Source organism: Musa acuminata, chromosome BXJ3-1 (assembly GCF_036884655.1).
Source record: "Musa acuminata AAA Group cultivar baxijiao chromosome BXJ3-1, Cavendish_Baxijiao_AAA, whole genome shotgun sequence".
Lineage (NCBI taxonomy): Eukaryota > Viridiplantae > Streptophyta > Magnoliopsida > Zingiberales > Musaceae > Musa > Musa acuminata.
In genome coordinates this window covers 22,413,596-22,429,102 of record NC_088349.1, presented here as the reverse complement: position 1 = coordinate 22,429,102, position 15,507 = coordinate 22,413,596, and the positions used below count along the sequence as shown (strand labels likewise).

At 38.2% G+C, this 15,507-nt stretch overlaps 1 protein-coding gene across 4 annotated transcripts; it reads left to right on the top strand.

The window, feature by feature from the left end:
* The first annotated feature begins 35 nt into the window (after nucleotides 1-35).
* On the top strand, nucleotides 36-13,044 carry LOC103999258 (TATA-box-binding protein). 4 transcript variants are annotated; one of them, XM_009420968.3, is made up of 10 exons: nucleotides 41-242; nucleotides 366-653; nucleotides 2,209-2,296; nucleotides 2,929-3,000; nucleotides 11,436-11,486; nucleotides 11,642-11,686; nucleotides 11,770-11,862; nucleotides 12,262-12,363; nucleotides 12,446-12,519; nucleotides 12,605-13,044. In XM_009420968.3, coding segments are annotated over exons 2-10 (603 nt in total). In that variant the 5' UTR covers nucleotides 41-242; nucleotides 366-576; the 3' UTR covers nucleotides 12,606-13,044. The 4 variants fall into 4 exon arrangements, with proteins under 4 accessions (XP_009419253.1, XP_009419243.1, XP_009419235.1 ...); XM_009420960.3 differs by having other exon boundaries at nucleotides 41-276; XM_009420978.3 differs by lacking the exon at nucleotides 2,929-3,000 and having other exon boundaries at nucleotides 36-276.
* The last annotated feature ends 2,463 nt before the right edge of the window (nucleotides 13,045-15,507 follow it).

Below are 15,507 nucleotides of genomic sequence, written 5' to 3'. Positions count from 1 at the left end.
TATGATCGCGTGGATTGAACTCTCCCATCCGCCTCGTCCCATTTGTTCGTCTCCGCTCCTCTATTTATCTCCAGATCTGTTCCTCTCCCTATAAAAGGCCGATTTTTTTGGATTTGTCGGCCTATATATGCAGTTTTCAGCCATTTCCCGCTCTAATCTGACCTTTGCCGACCTCCAATCATCCGGGCAGACCTAGAATTCGTCGAGGTGCCGGCGGATACGATGATGAATTGGGTCCGATCGTGAGATCTATACTTCTGCCTTGATCCTTCGACGGTTTGCTTATGTCCTCTATTCTGGTCTGCGAGAAGTCACGACACCGATAAATCGTTCTGATGTTAGTATCTTTGCCTGCTTCCTATCAGATTCGCCCTTATTCGACCTGCTGTTGATTTGGAGCGGCATGTATTTGGTGATACCCGTTCAGTGGAAAAATATTCGAAAGATCGGTGATCTATAGATCAAGTCAAGTTATTTGAAGGAATTTGAGTACAATATGCGGTTTTGAAGAGAAGCGAGCAAATATACTTGAATTTTTTTGTTGTAATTGACACCTCAGGAGTTGGAAAGTGGATCATGGCTGATCAGGGCCTTGAGGGGAGCCAACCGGTCGATCTCTCGAAGCACCCATCTGGCATTGTTCCCACGCTTCAGTAACTCTCTCTTCTCTGTATTGTTCCTAAAGAAATATCTTGGACTGAACTTGCATGTTAGATATTATGTAAGAACACAAAATTAATCCAGGTATCTCTGAGTCTGATTGTCCAGATTTTTCCCACTACATAGGCATACTCAACCTGCAGTCTGGTACTAATGGAGCTATGATTTGTGTTTTAGTATTCTGTCAAGAGATTTGTGATCCAGGTGCCTGTGATTGTATACAGTATTGGCATGATTATTGTAAATGAAGCCCTTGAGCTTTCTGTTTGACTGAGGATTGGTATACTTGTGGTACACTGTCAGCTTAATTGATGTCCTGGGGCTTTGTTTCTGAAATTATCAAAGGACTGTTGAACCATTTTTTCCATGGAATTCCAAGCCTTTAGTTAATAAAAAAATGTTTGCTTCCTCTTTCATAACTTATTCTGAGTGCGATCAAGCTGATCTGTGATAGCTTCTTAAATTATGTGAAGATAGGGAATTGATCTCATGCTTGCCTGGGAGTTGTTCAATATAATTTAGATGACCTTTTTTGTGTTGTGAAGTGAGTGAGAAGAATGTGAAAAACCGGATAAAACAGTTCAGGCACATGCAAAGAATTACTGCATTTGCTGTCTAATCGGTGTTCGGTGATTGCTTCACTCTTGTTTGTGTTATAAGGAACTTTTATAATGATATATATTTTTTCTTGAAATATGTAACTAAGTACCACATACTTTCTTTTACCATCATCATATGTGATTTGCTTCAGTTAATATGTTCCAAAAATGTAAAATTTGTGCTACTGCTGTTATGAGATTTTGTGGATGAATTAATTCCAGCAGTTGCAAGTTTGTGTGGAAGAAAGATAATAGAACGTGGCTCGGGCAGGCGAGCTCTTGTTATTTCCTAAATAAGATGAATCAAGCTTCATATGAGGCTCAGCTTAAAAAAATAATGGAACTTAGGCAGGCTCAGCTTCCAAGATTATGTCACAACTTGACTCAGCTAAAAGTTTTTCTCATGGATTTTTCTAGTAGTTAATAACCTAGAGAGATAAATTAAACTCAATTATCCCTTGCATGCTCTGTCAAACTCAACTATCCTTTTAGCACCTAAAACAGTTACTGGGTTTGGCTTGTATTCAGTCCTATTTTTGTGCCATCCATATGAGAGGGGGCAAACTGTTGGTTATTTAACCTATTGATTAGCTTGAATTCTTCCATTTACTTTGATGTCATATATTGGTAGTTTAGACAATTTTATGTGTTAAAAGGAAGCATAAATATAACTTTTTTATGAATTTCCAGATGTTTTGTTTCAGTCCTTTATTTTTTTCTTGCACAAATTGTTGACAGTTGGCAAAGACTAACACTTAGCTGTTTTGAAACTCAATATTGATATCCACATGTAGGTTCTTTATGTTGCCTAGAGGTTGCTGAGCATGTGAACTGATTATTATGAGCCTCTATTGCTTCCTGAGACCTGTTTGTATATATTGCTGTTGGTTGACAATGTAACAACGTAGTCATAGTGGTTCTTCTTACATTGAGTTTCTTTTGGCACCAGGAATATTGTTTCAACTGTTAATTTGGACTGCAAGTTGGATCTCAAAGCAATTGCTCTGCAAGCTCGTAATGCTGAGTACAATCCCAAGGTATGAGGTAAAGTTAGATGTTGATCCTCTTAAGATGCAGGGGCTGTTCCTGAACTTTATGGATTGTGTGTCTCACTGTTGTTGTCTGTCATTCATCTTGTTATTTTTAATTTCTCCTGACACATGATTCTAAAGTCATGATCAACCACAATTAATGATCAGCATATGGAATCGGTATTTCATGTTGTAACTTAATTTAAAATCAGATGAGGAACTTTGAGATCATAAAGGACCAACTTGAACAAGCAAGCCTTGTATAGAAAACTCAATACACACTATATTGAGATGTTTATGAACTTTCAGTGACATGCTGAATGTAACCTGAAGTACATATAAATGTCTCACATGATTATCTCTTTTGTGTCCATGCTTTGAGATAAACATTGTTTCTATAAGAAAGCTCATCCTATTGCCTTAGTGAATTTCAAGCTCTTAAAGTCAAGGGCTTGTCAATCTCATGATCTTAAACTGCAACAACTGGAGTTTTCTTTAAAAGAATAAAAACTTGTATTTGGCTTGTAAGTTTTCTCACAAACTACATTTGCTTAAATGTGCCATGTTGGAAATTGATATCAATTCTAAAAGTTGATGTGAGGTTGACTGCTGATTTTTGCATATGGCCTTGTGTGCAGCGTTTTGCCGCAGTTATCATGAGAATAAGAGAGCCAAAAACTACTGCATTGATATTTGCATCAGGAAAAATGGTAAACATTTTTATTTTTATTTTTATTTTCTCTATATGTTGGAAGGCTTTCATAGGCATAGTGGATGTGCATCAACTTATTCTACTAGTCAATTGATACATTTATAGATCTCATATGTTGTACTTTTCCTTTTTTGTAGACTTGATTGCCAGATTTTTCTTCAAATGATACGAAGGATGTGTATTTAATATTTTTGTCTCTTGATAGAAAACTATTGCTTTTTTGCATCATCAGTATATTTTATTTTGTCAAATCTTGTAGGTTCCTTTGTTCACACATAATATCGCAGTTTTTTTATATTGTCACAGTTAACTCTGTAAAGTTGTAAATATTACAGATGCATATTTAAAATTCAGAATCTGTCATGAATATCATTCTGGTACTGTAGATACTTATTTACAACTCTGTAAAGCTGTAAATGTTATTTTTCTTATTTACTGTAGGAAAATGTGATTATGTAAGAAATTAGATATATTGAATAGCCATCATGTGTAAACATGTGGAATGCTCTGAAAAGGATTTATATTTTTTTTTCTGTGTATCAGGTCAGTGGTTTTAGTGAAAAATACACATCAAATGTGATGTTGCATTTGTGGTTTTAGTTATAATGATTGGTTTAGATACTTCCAGGCATACATGCTTGAAACTCAGATTGGGCATGAGCTGACCTCTAAACTGTCTTAAACTGCATGTAACAAGAAGGGTCATAGCATGTACACATATCAATGTTGAGGATTGCTACTAATAAACCTTTTAATGTAATAAAAGACTGTTCTTTTTTTCTTGCAGAAGACTATTTGACTGTTCATTTTCCAGTGGAGGAACTAAGTTCTAAATGAAGCGAAGATCTATTATATTTGTAATTTTAAATGATTGTTGATGTTAGGATTGGGGTCGGCACTAAGACGGGGGGTGAATTAGTGCAGCGGTAAAATCACGTCTTCAAAACTTTTCGTTTCGATTAAAACCGATTCCGATGAAAACCGATTTCGGAAACTTAACTTTGAAAGCGTACGTTTATGAGGTGAATGCATTAGGCAAGTAAAGATTCAGTTTGTAGTATGTAAATGGCAGGAAGTAAATGCAAACCAGAGAACACGTCAATTTTATAGTGATTCGGTCGTTGTGACCTACATCCACTTCGCTGCTTCCTCCTCCGTCGAGGCCATCGACATCCACTATCGATCTTCCTTTAATAGGCGAAAATCAACCTCCTTCTTACACCTCTCTTCTCCTTTTACCGAGTTTAGGAGACAACCCTTACAAGCACTCACTCCTCTCTTACAGAATTCTAACACTTAGATTAGAGGAGGATTTTCACAAGAGATTTCTACAGCGTTTTTCTACTTTTAAACTCTCTATGCTTGTGTCTTTTAACCAGGGATGAGAGGGGTATTTATAGGCTTCAAGTTGATTCAAACTTCGAGTCTAAAAACATCTCATCCCGGGTTTCCCGGGCACGGGCGGTACCACCGCCCAGTGTCAGTCTGAGACTGACACTGCACTGGGCGGTACCACCACCTAGGGTGCTGTGCTGGGCGGTACCACCGCCTGGCACCCTGCCAAGGGTGGTACAATCTCCCAGACTGGCGGTACCACCGCCTGACACAGTCTTGAAGACTGTGCCATGACAGTGAGACTTCTTGGAGCACTGTTTGGGCCTCTCATTGGGCCCAACACAGTCTTTACATGGGCCTTGCTGGCCCCTAATTGGGTTGGCCCAAATCCAAACCCAATTACGTGCTAACTACGAAATTTAAGACATAATCTGAGCTACACAAGTCCGTAAGTCTATTCTTCCGACGAGCTTCCAGCAATGTTCTAGCGAACTCCCGGCAAGCTCCTGGACTTCACGACGATCTTCTTGGCGTGTTCCGACGAGCTTCTCTAGCAAGCTTCGAGACTTCTCGGCTGGTTCTGCCAAAACTTTCGACGAACGTCCGGACTTCCGACGAACTCTTGAACTCCCAACGAAATCGCGTCCTTGACCCCGGGACTTCATTTTGCTTCATGCCTTACTATCGTAGTTAATCCTGCACATGTAAAATACACTTCGATCTAGACAATTAATACTAAGCATTAATCATGTTGTCCGGCATGTCATTGGTCCCTCAACGCTTCGTCCGATTCTTTGGCGCATCGTCCTCTCTTGCGGCCTATTGCCCAATCGGCTAGTTGACTCTGCAACTCCGATATCCTTGGCGCAATATCCGTTCTTCTTGGTCCGATGCCCGAAGCCTTCTATCGATACGTCGATCGATCCTCCGGCCCAACGTCCAATCTTCTAACATGTTTTCTTCCGGCACAACATGATTCTTCCTGCTTTGATTGTCTCATCCTGATCGAAGCATCCTACGTCACTCAAAACACATATTAAAATATAAACACTTATCAATTGGTTTCATCATCAAAATACGAGATTCAACAATCTCCCCCTTTTTTATGATGACAACTAATTGATGACGGAGTTAACCTTAACTCCCGGAGTTTAAACAAACTCCCCCTATCAATATGCCATATTGATAGAAACCCTTGGATTCAAAAATCCAAGCAACATGTCATGATCAAATTATGCATAACATCAACATACTTCTCCCTCTTTGTCATCAACAAAAAGGAGAAGTCCAATTCTCATGTGTTTGAGCATACAAGTTCAATCATTGCATGAAAAACATAATCTCCAGTTTTATCATCATGTAAACTAGTGAAAATTTTGAGTTTTGCAAGTTTGTAAATTTTGCTAGATATGTAAGTTTAGCATGTTTTGCTTCTTGAGATTTCAAGCTAGCAATTCTTGGTGATGTTCAAGATAGCAATTTCTTTTCTTTTGAGAAGTGCGATTATTTTGCTTCCTTTGCAAAAATGCAAGCTAAAAAAATGTTACATTATTTTACAACATGGAAGCTAACAATTTGAGATGTTCAAGAGGCAAGTTTTTTCTTCTCTTTTGAGAAGTGCAATTTTTTGCTTTCTTCTTGAATTGTGCGAGCTAGCATCTTTTATCTCCCCTTTTGTCATTGTCAAAAAGAAGGGAAGACCCTTTATATCAATTTTCAGATTATGACAAAGGTAAATTATCAACTTTATTTCAATATGTTTGTGCATCATTATGGTTTCAACTTGAAATATGCACAATTTCAAAACGTTACATTTGTATCCTTACTTCATACATGATACAAATAAATCAATCATCATTATGGGTATATCATACATGATATTCAAACATTCATGATATATTATTTTGGCAACATGATCATAGCTTTTCAAATGATGGTATCTAAATGTCAAAATTCATTACATCCTATCATGTATGATCATTAACTTCTCATTTGTATTTCATGCATAATTTCATTTCATCACATTCAAAATATCAAGAGAATTTTCGTGATGAGATAAACATTTCATGAATATAAGAAATTTTACATAATAAAATTCAAGTCATAAATTATCAAGATGTCAAGTAGCATATCATGATTAATTTGAATACATCATTTTTAGTGAATACCAAGAAGAATCATAGCATGAAAAAATCTTGATTCATAGAAAAATTTCATGTATCAAATATCGAGAAATCAAGATGATGATTCTTAAAAAATATCATAAGTTATAATCAAGAGAAAAATCATCATTCATTTTCAATTCATTCAATTTGTCAAATCAACATTTCTTGGATATGCATAATGTCAAAATATGGTTTCAAATCTCCAACATATAACATGTATAATTTTAAAAATTGAAAGGAGAAGGGAAGAATTCAAAGGTACAAAGATTTCAACCATCTCATAAACAAATGAAAGATCAAGTCATGAATCAAAAATTCCATGAATCAAAATAATTAAAATGATCATCAAAGGTAATCTCATGTTATTCCAAGAAATCAAGATCATAATTTTGATAAAATTCATTTCAAATTCAAATCATCAAAATCTTAACATTACTTTCAAGAGATTCAAAAAAGTGATACAAATATATTCATTAATCTTGTTTTTTTTAAAAAAATCAATAAAATAGAGAAATTTTTCAAGGAGAAAGGTTTCCTCTTTTTAGTTTGTTTCATATAAGCATGCCTTTGTTTTTTTTTTTTTTCAAACAGAAATATGCATCATATTTAAAATCGAAAAAAACCCACTTTCATTATGGTAAAAATCAATAATCCATATATCGCAAGGATCATCAAGCATAATTTTGAAATATAGATTTATTAAGCATTATTACATTATTTCACCAAGCATGATTTCATATTTTCAATCAAAATCATTTTGTTTGTTTATCATAAAATATGTATTTTTCATGATTATTTTTAAAATCATTAGAAAGGTAAGCATGATCTAATTTTATTTTTGTATTTTCATTAAACATACAATTCAAAAAAATATTTAATTTTCTTAAACTAAATTAAAAATAAGTCATGAGAAGCATTATGTAATTTCAAATTAAACTAAAGGCATTTTGATTACCTCATTGTCAAAAGCCGTTAAGGTGTAGTTTGCCACCTCGCCTTTGTTGATTTTTTCCTCATCTTCGGAGGAGCTCGATTCATCTCAAAGTGTGTTCTTTTTCCTGCGTTCAAAGCAAGTAGTTGCGTTCTTTTTGTTCTTTAATTTTTGTTTCATTAACTTTTTAAAGTTCGTGAGTAGTTTAAGTTTACTATCACTTGAGCTTATGCTCGAGTGGTATTCGATTGTTTTTAGTCCGAAATCCTTCCTGTCCTTTGGAATGTGGTTCTCAAGTTCTTTACGTGCATTGCATGTCATTTCATAGGTCATCAAAGACCCTATTAGTTCTTTAATCGGAAAGGTATTCAATTTTTTTAATTCTTGAATTGTCGTTACTTTTGAATCCCAACTCTTATTAAGAGAACGTAAAATCTTGTTTATAAGTTCAAAATCCGAAAAATATTTGCCTAGAGCTTTTAAACCATTGACAACATCCGTAAAACGGGTATACATATCAACAATGGTTTCGCTAGGCTTCATTCGAAAAAGTTCAAAATCATATATTAAAAAATTAATTTTAGAATCCTTAACTTTGCTAGTGCCTTCGTGTGTGATTTCAAGTGTGTGCCAAATGTCGAAAGTCGTTTCGCACATAGAAACCCGATTAAACTCGTTTTTGTCTAAAGCGCAAAATAGAGCGTTCATAGCTCTAGCATTTAAAGAAAACGTCTTCTTCTCCAAATCATTCCAATCTTTCATTGGAAGAGAAGACCTTTTAAAATCGGATTCGACAATGTTCCATAAGTTCAAATCCAAAGAAAGCAAGAAAACTTTCATTCGAGTTTTCCAATATGTGTAGTCCATCCAATTGGAAAAGGGTGGACGAATGAGAGAGTGACTCTTTTGAAAGTCGAAAAGAGCCATTTCTCTTGGGTGTTAAACCAACTGAGAAATCACGAGGCTCTGATATCAATTGTTAGGATCGGGGTCGGCATTAAGAGGGGGGGTGAATTAGTGCAGCGGTAAAATCACGTCTTCAAAACTTTTCGTTTCGATTAAAACCGATTCCGATGAAAACCGATTTCGGAAACTTAACTTTGAAAACGTACATTTATGAAGTGAATGCAGTAGGCAAGTAAAGATTCAGTTTGCAGTATGTAAATGGCAAGAAGTAAATGCAAACCAAAGAACACGCCAATTTTATAGTGGTTCGGTCGTCGTGAACTACATCCACTCCGCCGATTCCTCCTCCATCGAGGCCACCGGCATCCACTATTGATCTTCCTTTAATAGGCGAAGATCAACCTCCTTCTTACACACCCCTCTTCTCCTTTTACCGGGTTTAGGAGACAACCCTTACAAGCACTCACTCCTCTTTTACAGAATTCTAACACTTAGACTAGAGGAGGATTCTCACAAGAGATTTCTACAGCATTTTTCTACTTTTAAACTCTCTGTGCTTGTGTCTTTTAATCAGAGATGAGAGGGGTATTTATAGGCTTCAAGTTGATTCAAACTTAAAGCCTAAAAACATCTCATCCCGGGTTTCCCGAGCACGGGCAGTACCACGCCTGCGTTGGGTGGTACCATCGCCCAGTGTCAGTCTGGGCGGTACCACCACCTGGCACCTTGCCAGGGGCGGTACAACCGCCTAGATTGGCGGTACCACCACCTGACACAGTCTCGAAGATTGTGCCATGACGGTGAGACTTCTTAGGGCACTGTTTGGGCCTCTCATTGGGCCCAACACAGTCCTTACATGGGCCTTGCTGGCCCCTAATTGGGTTGGCCCAAATCCAAACCCAATTACGTGCTAACTACGAAATCTAAGACATAATCTGAGCTACACAAGTCCGTAAGTCTATTCTTCCAACGAGCTTCCGGCGATCTTCCGACAATGTTCCGGCGATCTTCCGGCAATGTTCCGGCGGACTCCCGGCAAGCTCCTGGACTTCATGACGATCTTCTTGGCGAGTTCCGACGAGCTTCTCTGGCAAGCTCCGAGACTTCTCGGTTGGTTCCGTCAGAACTTCTGACGAACTCTCAAACTCCCAACGAAATTGCGTCCTTGACTCCGGGACTTCATTTTGTTTCATGCCTTGTTATCGTAATTAATCCTGCACATGTAAAATACACTTCGATCTATACAATTAATACTAAGCATTAATCATGTTGTCCAACAAGTCATTGGTCCCTCGACGTTTCGTCCAATTCTTCGGTGCATCGTCCTCTCTTGCGGCCTATTGTCCAATTGGCCAGTTGACTCTGCAACTCCGATATTCTTGGCGCAATATCCGCTCTTCTTGGCTCGATGCCCGAAGCCTTCTGTCGATACGTCGATCGATCCTCCGGCCCGACGTCCAATCTTTTGACATGTTTTCCTCCGGCACAACATGATTCTTCCTGCTTTAATTGTCTTATCCTGATCGAAGCATCCTGCGTCACTCAAAACGCATATTAAAACATAAACACTTATCAATTGGTTTCATCATCAAAATACGAAATTCAACAGTTGAGACTCCACCTTTCATTCTCAATATCTACTGTCAATTGGAAGGTTAAGAAAATATGGTACATTTGGTCTTGAGAATGGAAGCATGATGTGAGCTTTATTGTGTTGTCATACACTGCTATTGTTGCTACTTTATTGCCTGTTTATCATCCTCAAATTCTTTATCGTGCTGATGGTCCCTCTCGTTATTAAGGACTTCAGATTAGAAGCTGTACAAGTCTTAGTTGTTACTTTTTTTCTTAGCAATATCTTAAGTGGATTAATAGCACCTACATTGTACCTTCTTTTAAGGAGAATAGCAATATCTGATTGCCTACTATTTATTGTATATCACAAGTAAAATGCATCATGCTGCTGATTATTATCTGCGTAAACGCATTTTGTGTAGTCATGTTCCCATTGTATTAGATCTTTTAAGAAGTGAATATTTATTTGTCAATTGTCTTATGTATGCGCTATCTTAAGTCATTTAAACTACCTGCATTATCTGAAGTCTAAACCAGTGATTTAAAAAGTGCTAGACGCCAAAAGGCGTCAAGGTCCAAAAATGCCCGAGGCGCTAGGCGCTCGCCCAAGCGAAGCGAGGCACCAAAATATAAAAAATATATAATATAATTAATAAATATAATTATTTAAAATTTTAAATTAAAATATATTATTAAATTAAGAAAATCTATTAACAGTATTAAAAATTAATAATTTCAAATAAACCTAACAATATTAACAGTATACAGTATACTGTTAACAAAAGGAGAAGAAGGAAGTGTAAGGGGGTGCTGAGCCTACTGACTGAGAAAAGAGGAAGCGGCAGTGGAGTGTAAGGAGGCAGCGGCAGTGGAGTGTAAGGAGGCAGCGACAGCGGCGAGCAGCGCGAGCGGGAGCAGGAGCAGGAGCTGCGAGCAGCGGGAGGTGCGAGCGGCGATAGCGTTTGCGAGCGGCGACAGCGGCGAGCAGCGGCAGCAGGAGCAGGAGCGAGAGCGGGAGCAGGAGCGGCGAGCAGCGGGAGGTGCGAGTGGCAACAGTGGCAACATTTGCGAGCAACGACAACGGCGTGGGTTAGGGTTCGGTTGTCACTTATAGCAGTTTTAGTTGGTTCGATTGAACCAACTAACCATCGGAGATCGAACCAGGACCGAACCAGAGCTAAAATCCTGGTTCAGTCACCTTAGTTAACCCAGGTGCTTGCCCGAAGCGCCTAACACCTGGGCTCGGGCGAGCGCCCAGGCGGCGCTTGTTTGAAGCGTGCTGCCTGGGAGATTAGCGAGGCGCTCGGGCCTCGCCTCGCCTCGCCTCGCTCGAGCACCCTTTTAAATCGCTGGTCTAAACTAGGGTTGAGTGCAATGGTATAATTTTGCATCCATTATCTTATGGAGTAGTTAAATTGGCTTTACAACCATTATTCTATCATTGTTGCCTTCTATTTGCAAACTTCTGAACACATCTGTTGGTTGTGATTTTTCTGCTGACATTCTAGATACACGTGGTAGGTATGTACCGGAGCTAAGAGCGAGCATCAATCCAAACTTGCTGCAAGGAAGGTCTGATGACTTGTACAAGTGACCGTCTTTTGTCTTGAATGCTCTAAAGCTTTACTTCAGTATTGGCAGAGTATTAAGATTATGTATTGTATGAGTTTACGTGTGTGCCACCGCACTTGGAATTGTAATCTGACTTGACATCTTTGTTTTTTCAGTATGCTCGAATAATTCAGAAACTTGGTTTTCCTGCTAAATTTAAGGTAATTGCTCACAGGTTTTTCATTTTGGTATGTCATTTTGTTGTTTATGCATATTTCTATCTGACATTCTATGTGATGTCTAGGATTTCAAGATTCAGAATATTGTTGGTTCATGTGACGTCAAATTTCCAATAAGACTAGAAGGCCTTGCATACTCTCATGGTGCCTTCTGCAGTGTATGTAAATGATCTATGTGGCTCAGCTCTATTGTTGGTTTTAGTTGATTTTGCAGGTGTTTGCACTATTTGATCTCTAATTGTTTCAATTTTCTTCTTTTCCTCTATGTTGGATCATCTACTTGTATTAATTCTCATCTTAGTAAGTTCAATAAAAAATAAGCTTAATTGTCTTTGGTTGAAGAAGCTATGCTCCATCTTGTAAAGCCAATCATTAAGACTGAGTTATCTTAAAACACTCCTTTTGAGTTAAGTAGATTTAGCTGGACAGACAAAGCACATGACTCTTTTTATTTCTTCGCTGAAATTTTTCCTCAAATCACCTGTGCAGAAACCTTGTGATCTTTCCAAGTTGCAATGTTTTTAACATTCTCTATTGATGATTGTTACTTCTAACAGTATGAACCAGAGCTCTTCCCGGGTCTGATCTACCGGATGAAGCAACCAAAGATTGTGCTCCTCATTTTTGTCTCAGGAAAAATTGTTATCACTGGAGCTAAGGTTAAAACTTTGCATGACACTCTTTACAAACCTATTAGCTAAGTTGGTAATGGCTATTACATATACTGGAATTCCATCTCAGGTGAGAGAGGAGACATACACCGCATTTGAGAACATATATCCAGTTCTAACAGAGTTCAGGAAAAGCCAGCAATGGTATATCCATGCATATACAAGTTGTTCACCCTTTTATTCTCGATCCACCCTGCCTATATTGATGTGAGATGTGTTCTCTGTGCAGATGCTGGTGCATTTTGGTGCTAATATTCTGGAGTCAGATCTGTACATAAAGATGATGTCCGGAACTTGTACTGAGTTGTATCCGAGGTTTTGCCTTGCTTGAGTTGTAAAACAGCATGTTCCATTCTGAAACTCCAAGGCATAACGTCAATAAAAACCTATCATCTAATGTTTCCCCCGGTGTTATTTCCACATCTGCAGGGTTTCTTTCCATGTATGCATAATATTTGGTCTGGCCAGAGATCATTAGGTAGGTTTGCTCGTTGTTGTTCACTAATTTCGATAGCTTATCCATGTCCCAATTCCTCAGTTAAGTCTTGATGTTTCATCGGGAGTATTTTGATGTATGTTAACTCTTGGAATTTTGTTGGATGAAAATATCTACATAGAACTGCTAATAGTGCAGCTCACAGGTTGGCAAATTTTGCTTGTATTCGTTCAGGATTGTTTCGTTTTTTGGCGAGTGGAATTCACTCAACATTATCATCTGGATTTGTATACTGTTAGTACTTCTTTGAAAGAAAGGAAGGATGTTGAGATCCCAACTGAAGGTAAGAGATGACATACAAACAAGTGTATATTTGCAGCAATCTGAAATAAAGTGATGTGCTGATACAACTTCATGCAGTTGTGCTGCCTGCGGAACCTTCCTCTTCCTCGCTTCCCCCGTCCTTTCATGCTCAGGGCTTAGGTCCAAAGTTCACTGCTTATTCAACAGGGGACAACTATTTCTCTCTCTCTCTCTCTCTTGCTTTTCTATTCTAATTATTTCTGCCCTCGGTGACAGACTTTTTTCATGTCTAGATCTCCGGCTTCATATAAAGATATCTTTGCCTTGTTCAAATGTCTTCATCCTTCACACCCTCCAAAGTTCTCACTACGAAATCTGGGTAAAAGGTCATGGTTAGTTCTCACTACGAAACCCTCCGTTTCTCCCTGCACAACCCATTGTTCTCAAACTCCTGCCCTCAGTCACTTCGCCCTCTTCCATGAACTACAGCCCTGCTGGCTCCCGACCTGGTAACCTCTCCCCTTCAAGGCCTGAATCCCTCACTACTCTTACGGTGCTCCCTCCATAAGTCCGAGTTCTTTGGAAGCCTCAAACTACCTCAATAATGCCTCAATAATGCCTTTGGCTCTCATTTCATGAGTGAGACTTTTTTAGGCACAAACCTCCCGCTACTTCTCTCGGTCCTCCACAGGTCCCTACTCCTTCGTAAGCCTCCCCTCCTTAAAATACCTTCACAAGTCCCTCCTTTCGGCTATAGTTTTGTGGACTCTTTTTGAGGAGCCCATAGTGTGGGAGCTTGGGGGCTGCACTTTGCCCTTGAGGCTAAGCTTCAGAAAATCATGTCTTCCCTAACCATTGAGCTTGACCTGACAGAACTTTTCCTTATTCGAGAGGATCTAAAAGAATACAATTTATGATAAGTTCCTTAGTAAAATCATTCCCTTAAAGTTTTTTTTTTCTCCTAAGTTATAGGGTTTACCCTTGAAATGTCAAATCATTGACCTAGCCGTCAACTTCTTTTATTTTTATTTTAACTTTATGACAAAAAAGGTTTATGTCCTCCTTGGTGACCTCTAGTTCATTAAAGGGCAAGCCCTAACGTTAATCCCTTGGAAGTCAAATTTTTAATTCATTATTAAAATTTTTTAAAAAACTATCACATAGATCCAATTCCCTAGCCTTTCTCTTGGAAAGTTACAACCTAACATTCTCTACCAAATTGCCTAAAAAATTATCCAATTCCTCAAAATCGATGAACTCTTTCGTGCACTTATGGTAAGTTTGCAAAAGTTTGCATTCTTTTTTATCTCTCTCACCCTCTTCCTTAGGACTCCTAAACTAAGGAGGAAAGTTCTCAGTTCTTTCGATCCATAGCTTTATTAAATCTCCTAAATATATACTTTAAATATAGTAGGGTGGATCACAAGATTGACCTTTGCACCTTTTCCTCTTAGTCAAAAACTCAGCCAAATCTTGAGACCGCCTCTAGGGTTCCTAAGCCTTGTTTGAAGGTAGAAGACAGCTTGACCTACAAACCTTTGGTTAAGATCCAAAAGTGGCCTAATAGAAGGTGCAACAGACAAAATACTCTAATTTAACATCATTTTGACCAAATTGTTGAGCCACCTAGTATTTTGCAACAAAATTCGATCTATTTAGATGTCTTGTTGGCCCTAAAAGTTATCCCGGATAAGGTTGTCACCTAGAGACCCAAATTTGGTTCCTCCAAGTCCTTATGTATCTAGCATGGTACCCCTCATTCAAAGTTCCTCAAAATTGCTCTACTCCTATCAACTCCTACAGTAGCTTCTCCTTAGCCCTAAGTAGAAACGTGATAACGGAGATAATTAAGGCAGACAGTATTTTATCACCTTTCATCTCTATTATCGTTAATCTCTCTCGGGTTAAGAGAAAGCCCTTAATCACTCTATCTCATCTCTAGATATAATTATTATTCCAAACAATGCCCCTCTTCTCCTTCCCCGAGGCTCCTCTAAAGCTTTTTTTTTTTTTTACCCTAGGTGTTGGTTTGGCAATAAAGATTATTGAAGTTGGCACCTTTTTGCTAGCAATGGTCCCTATGACTATCGGTGCTTCTTCTTCTAAGGAACCTTCATCGCTAGCGGCAAAAGATCCTCCACCTTCAAGTTTGAAGGTTATTCCCCTCTCCCTCGATGATCTCCTCCCAACCCTTTCTTGGTCCTAAACTCAAAAATATTTAAGGTGAACATGGTTCATATATGATAATCCAAAGAGGCTTTTAACTTTGAAGCCTCTAATAGTAAAGAACTCCCACCCTAAGCCAAATCCTCATCAATTTTTGATATACTTGTAGATCTAAAGTTTAAAATTCTTTGATAAATGATGGAGAACAATGTCAAGGAGCAAGGAGA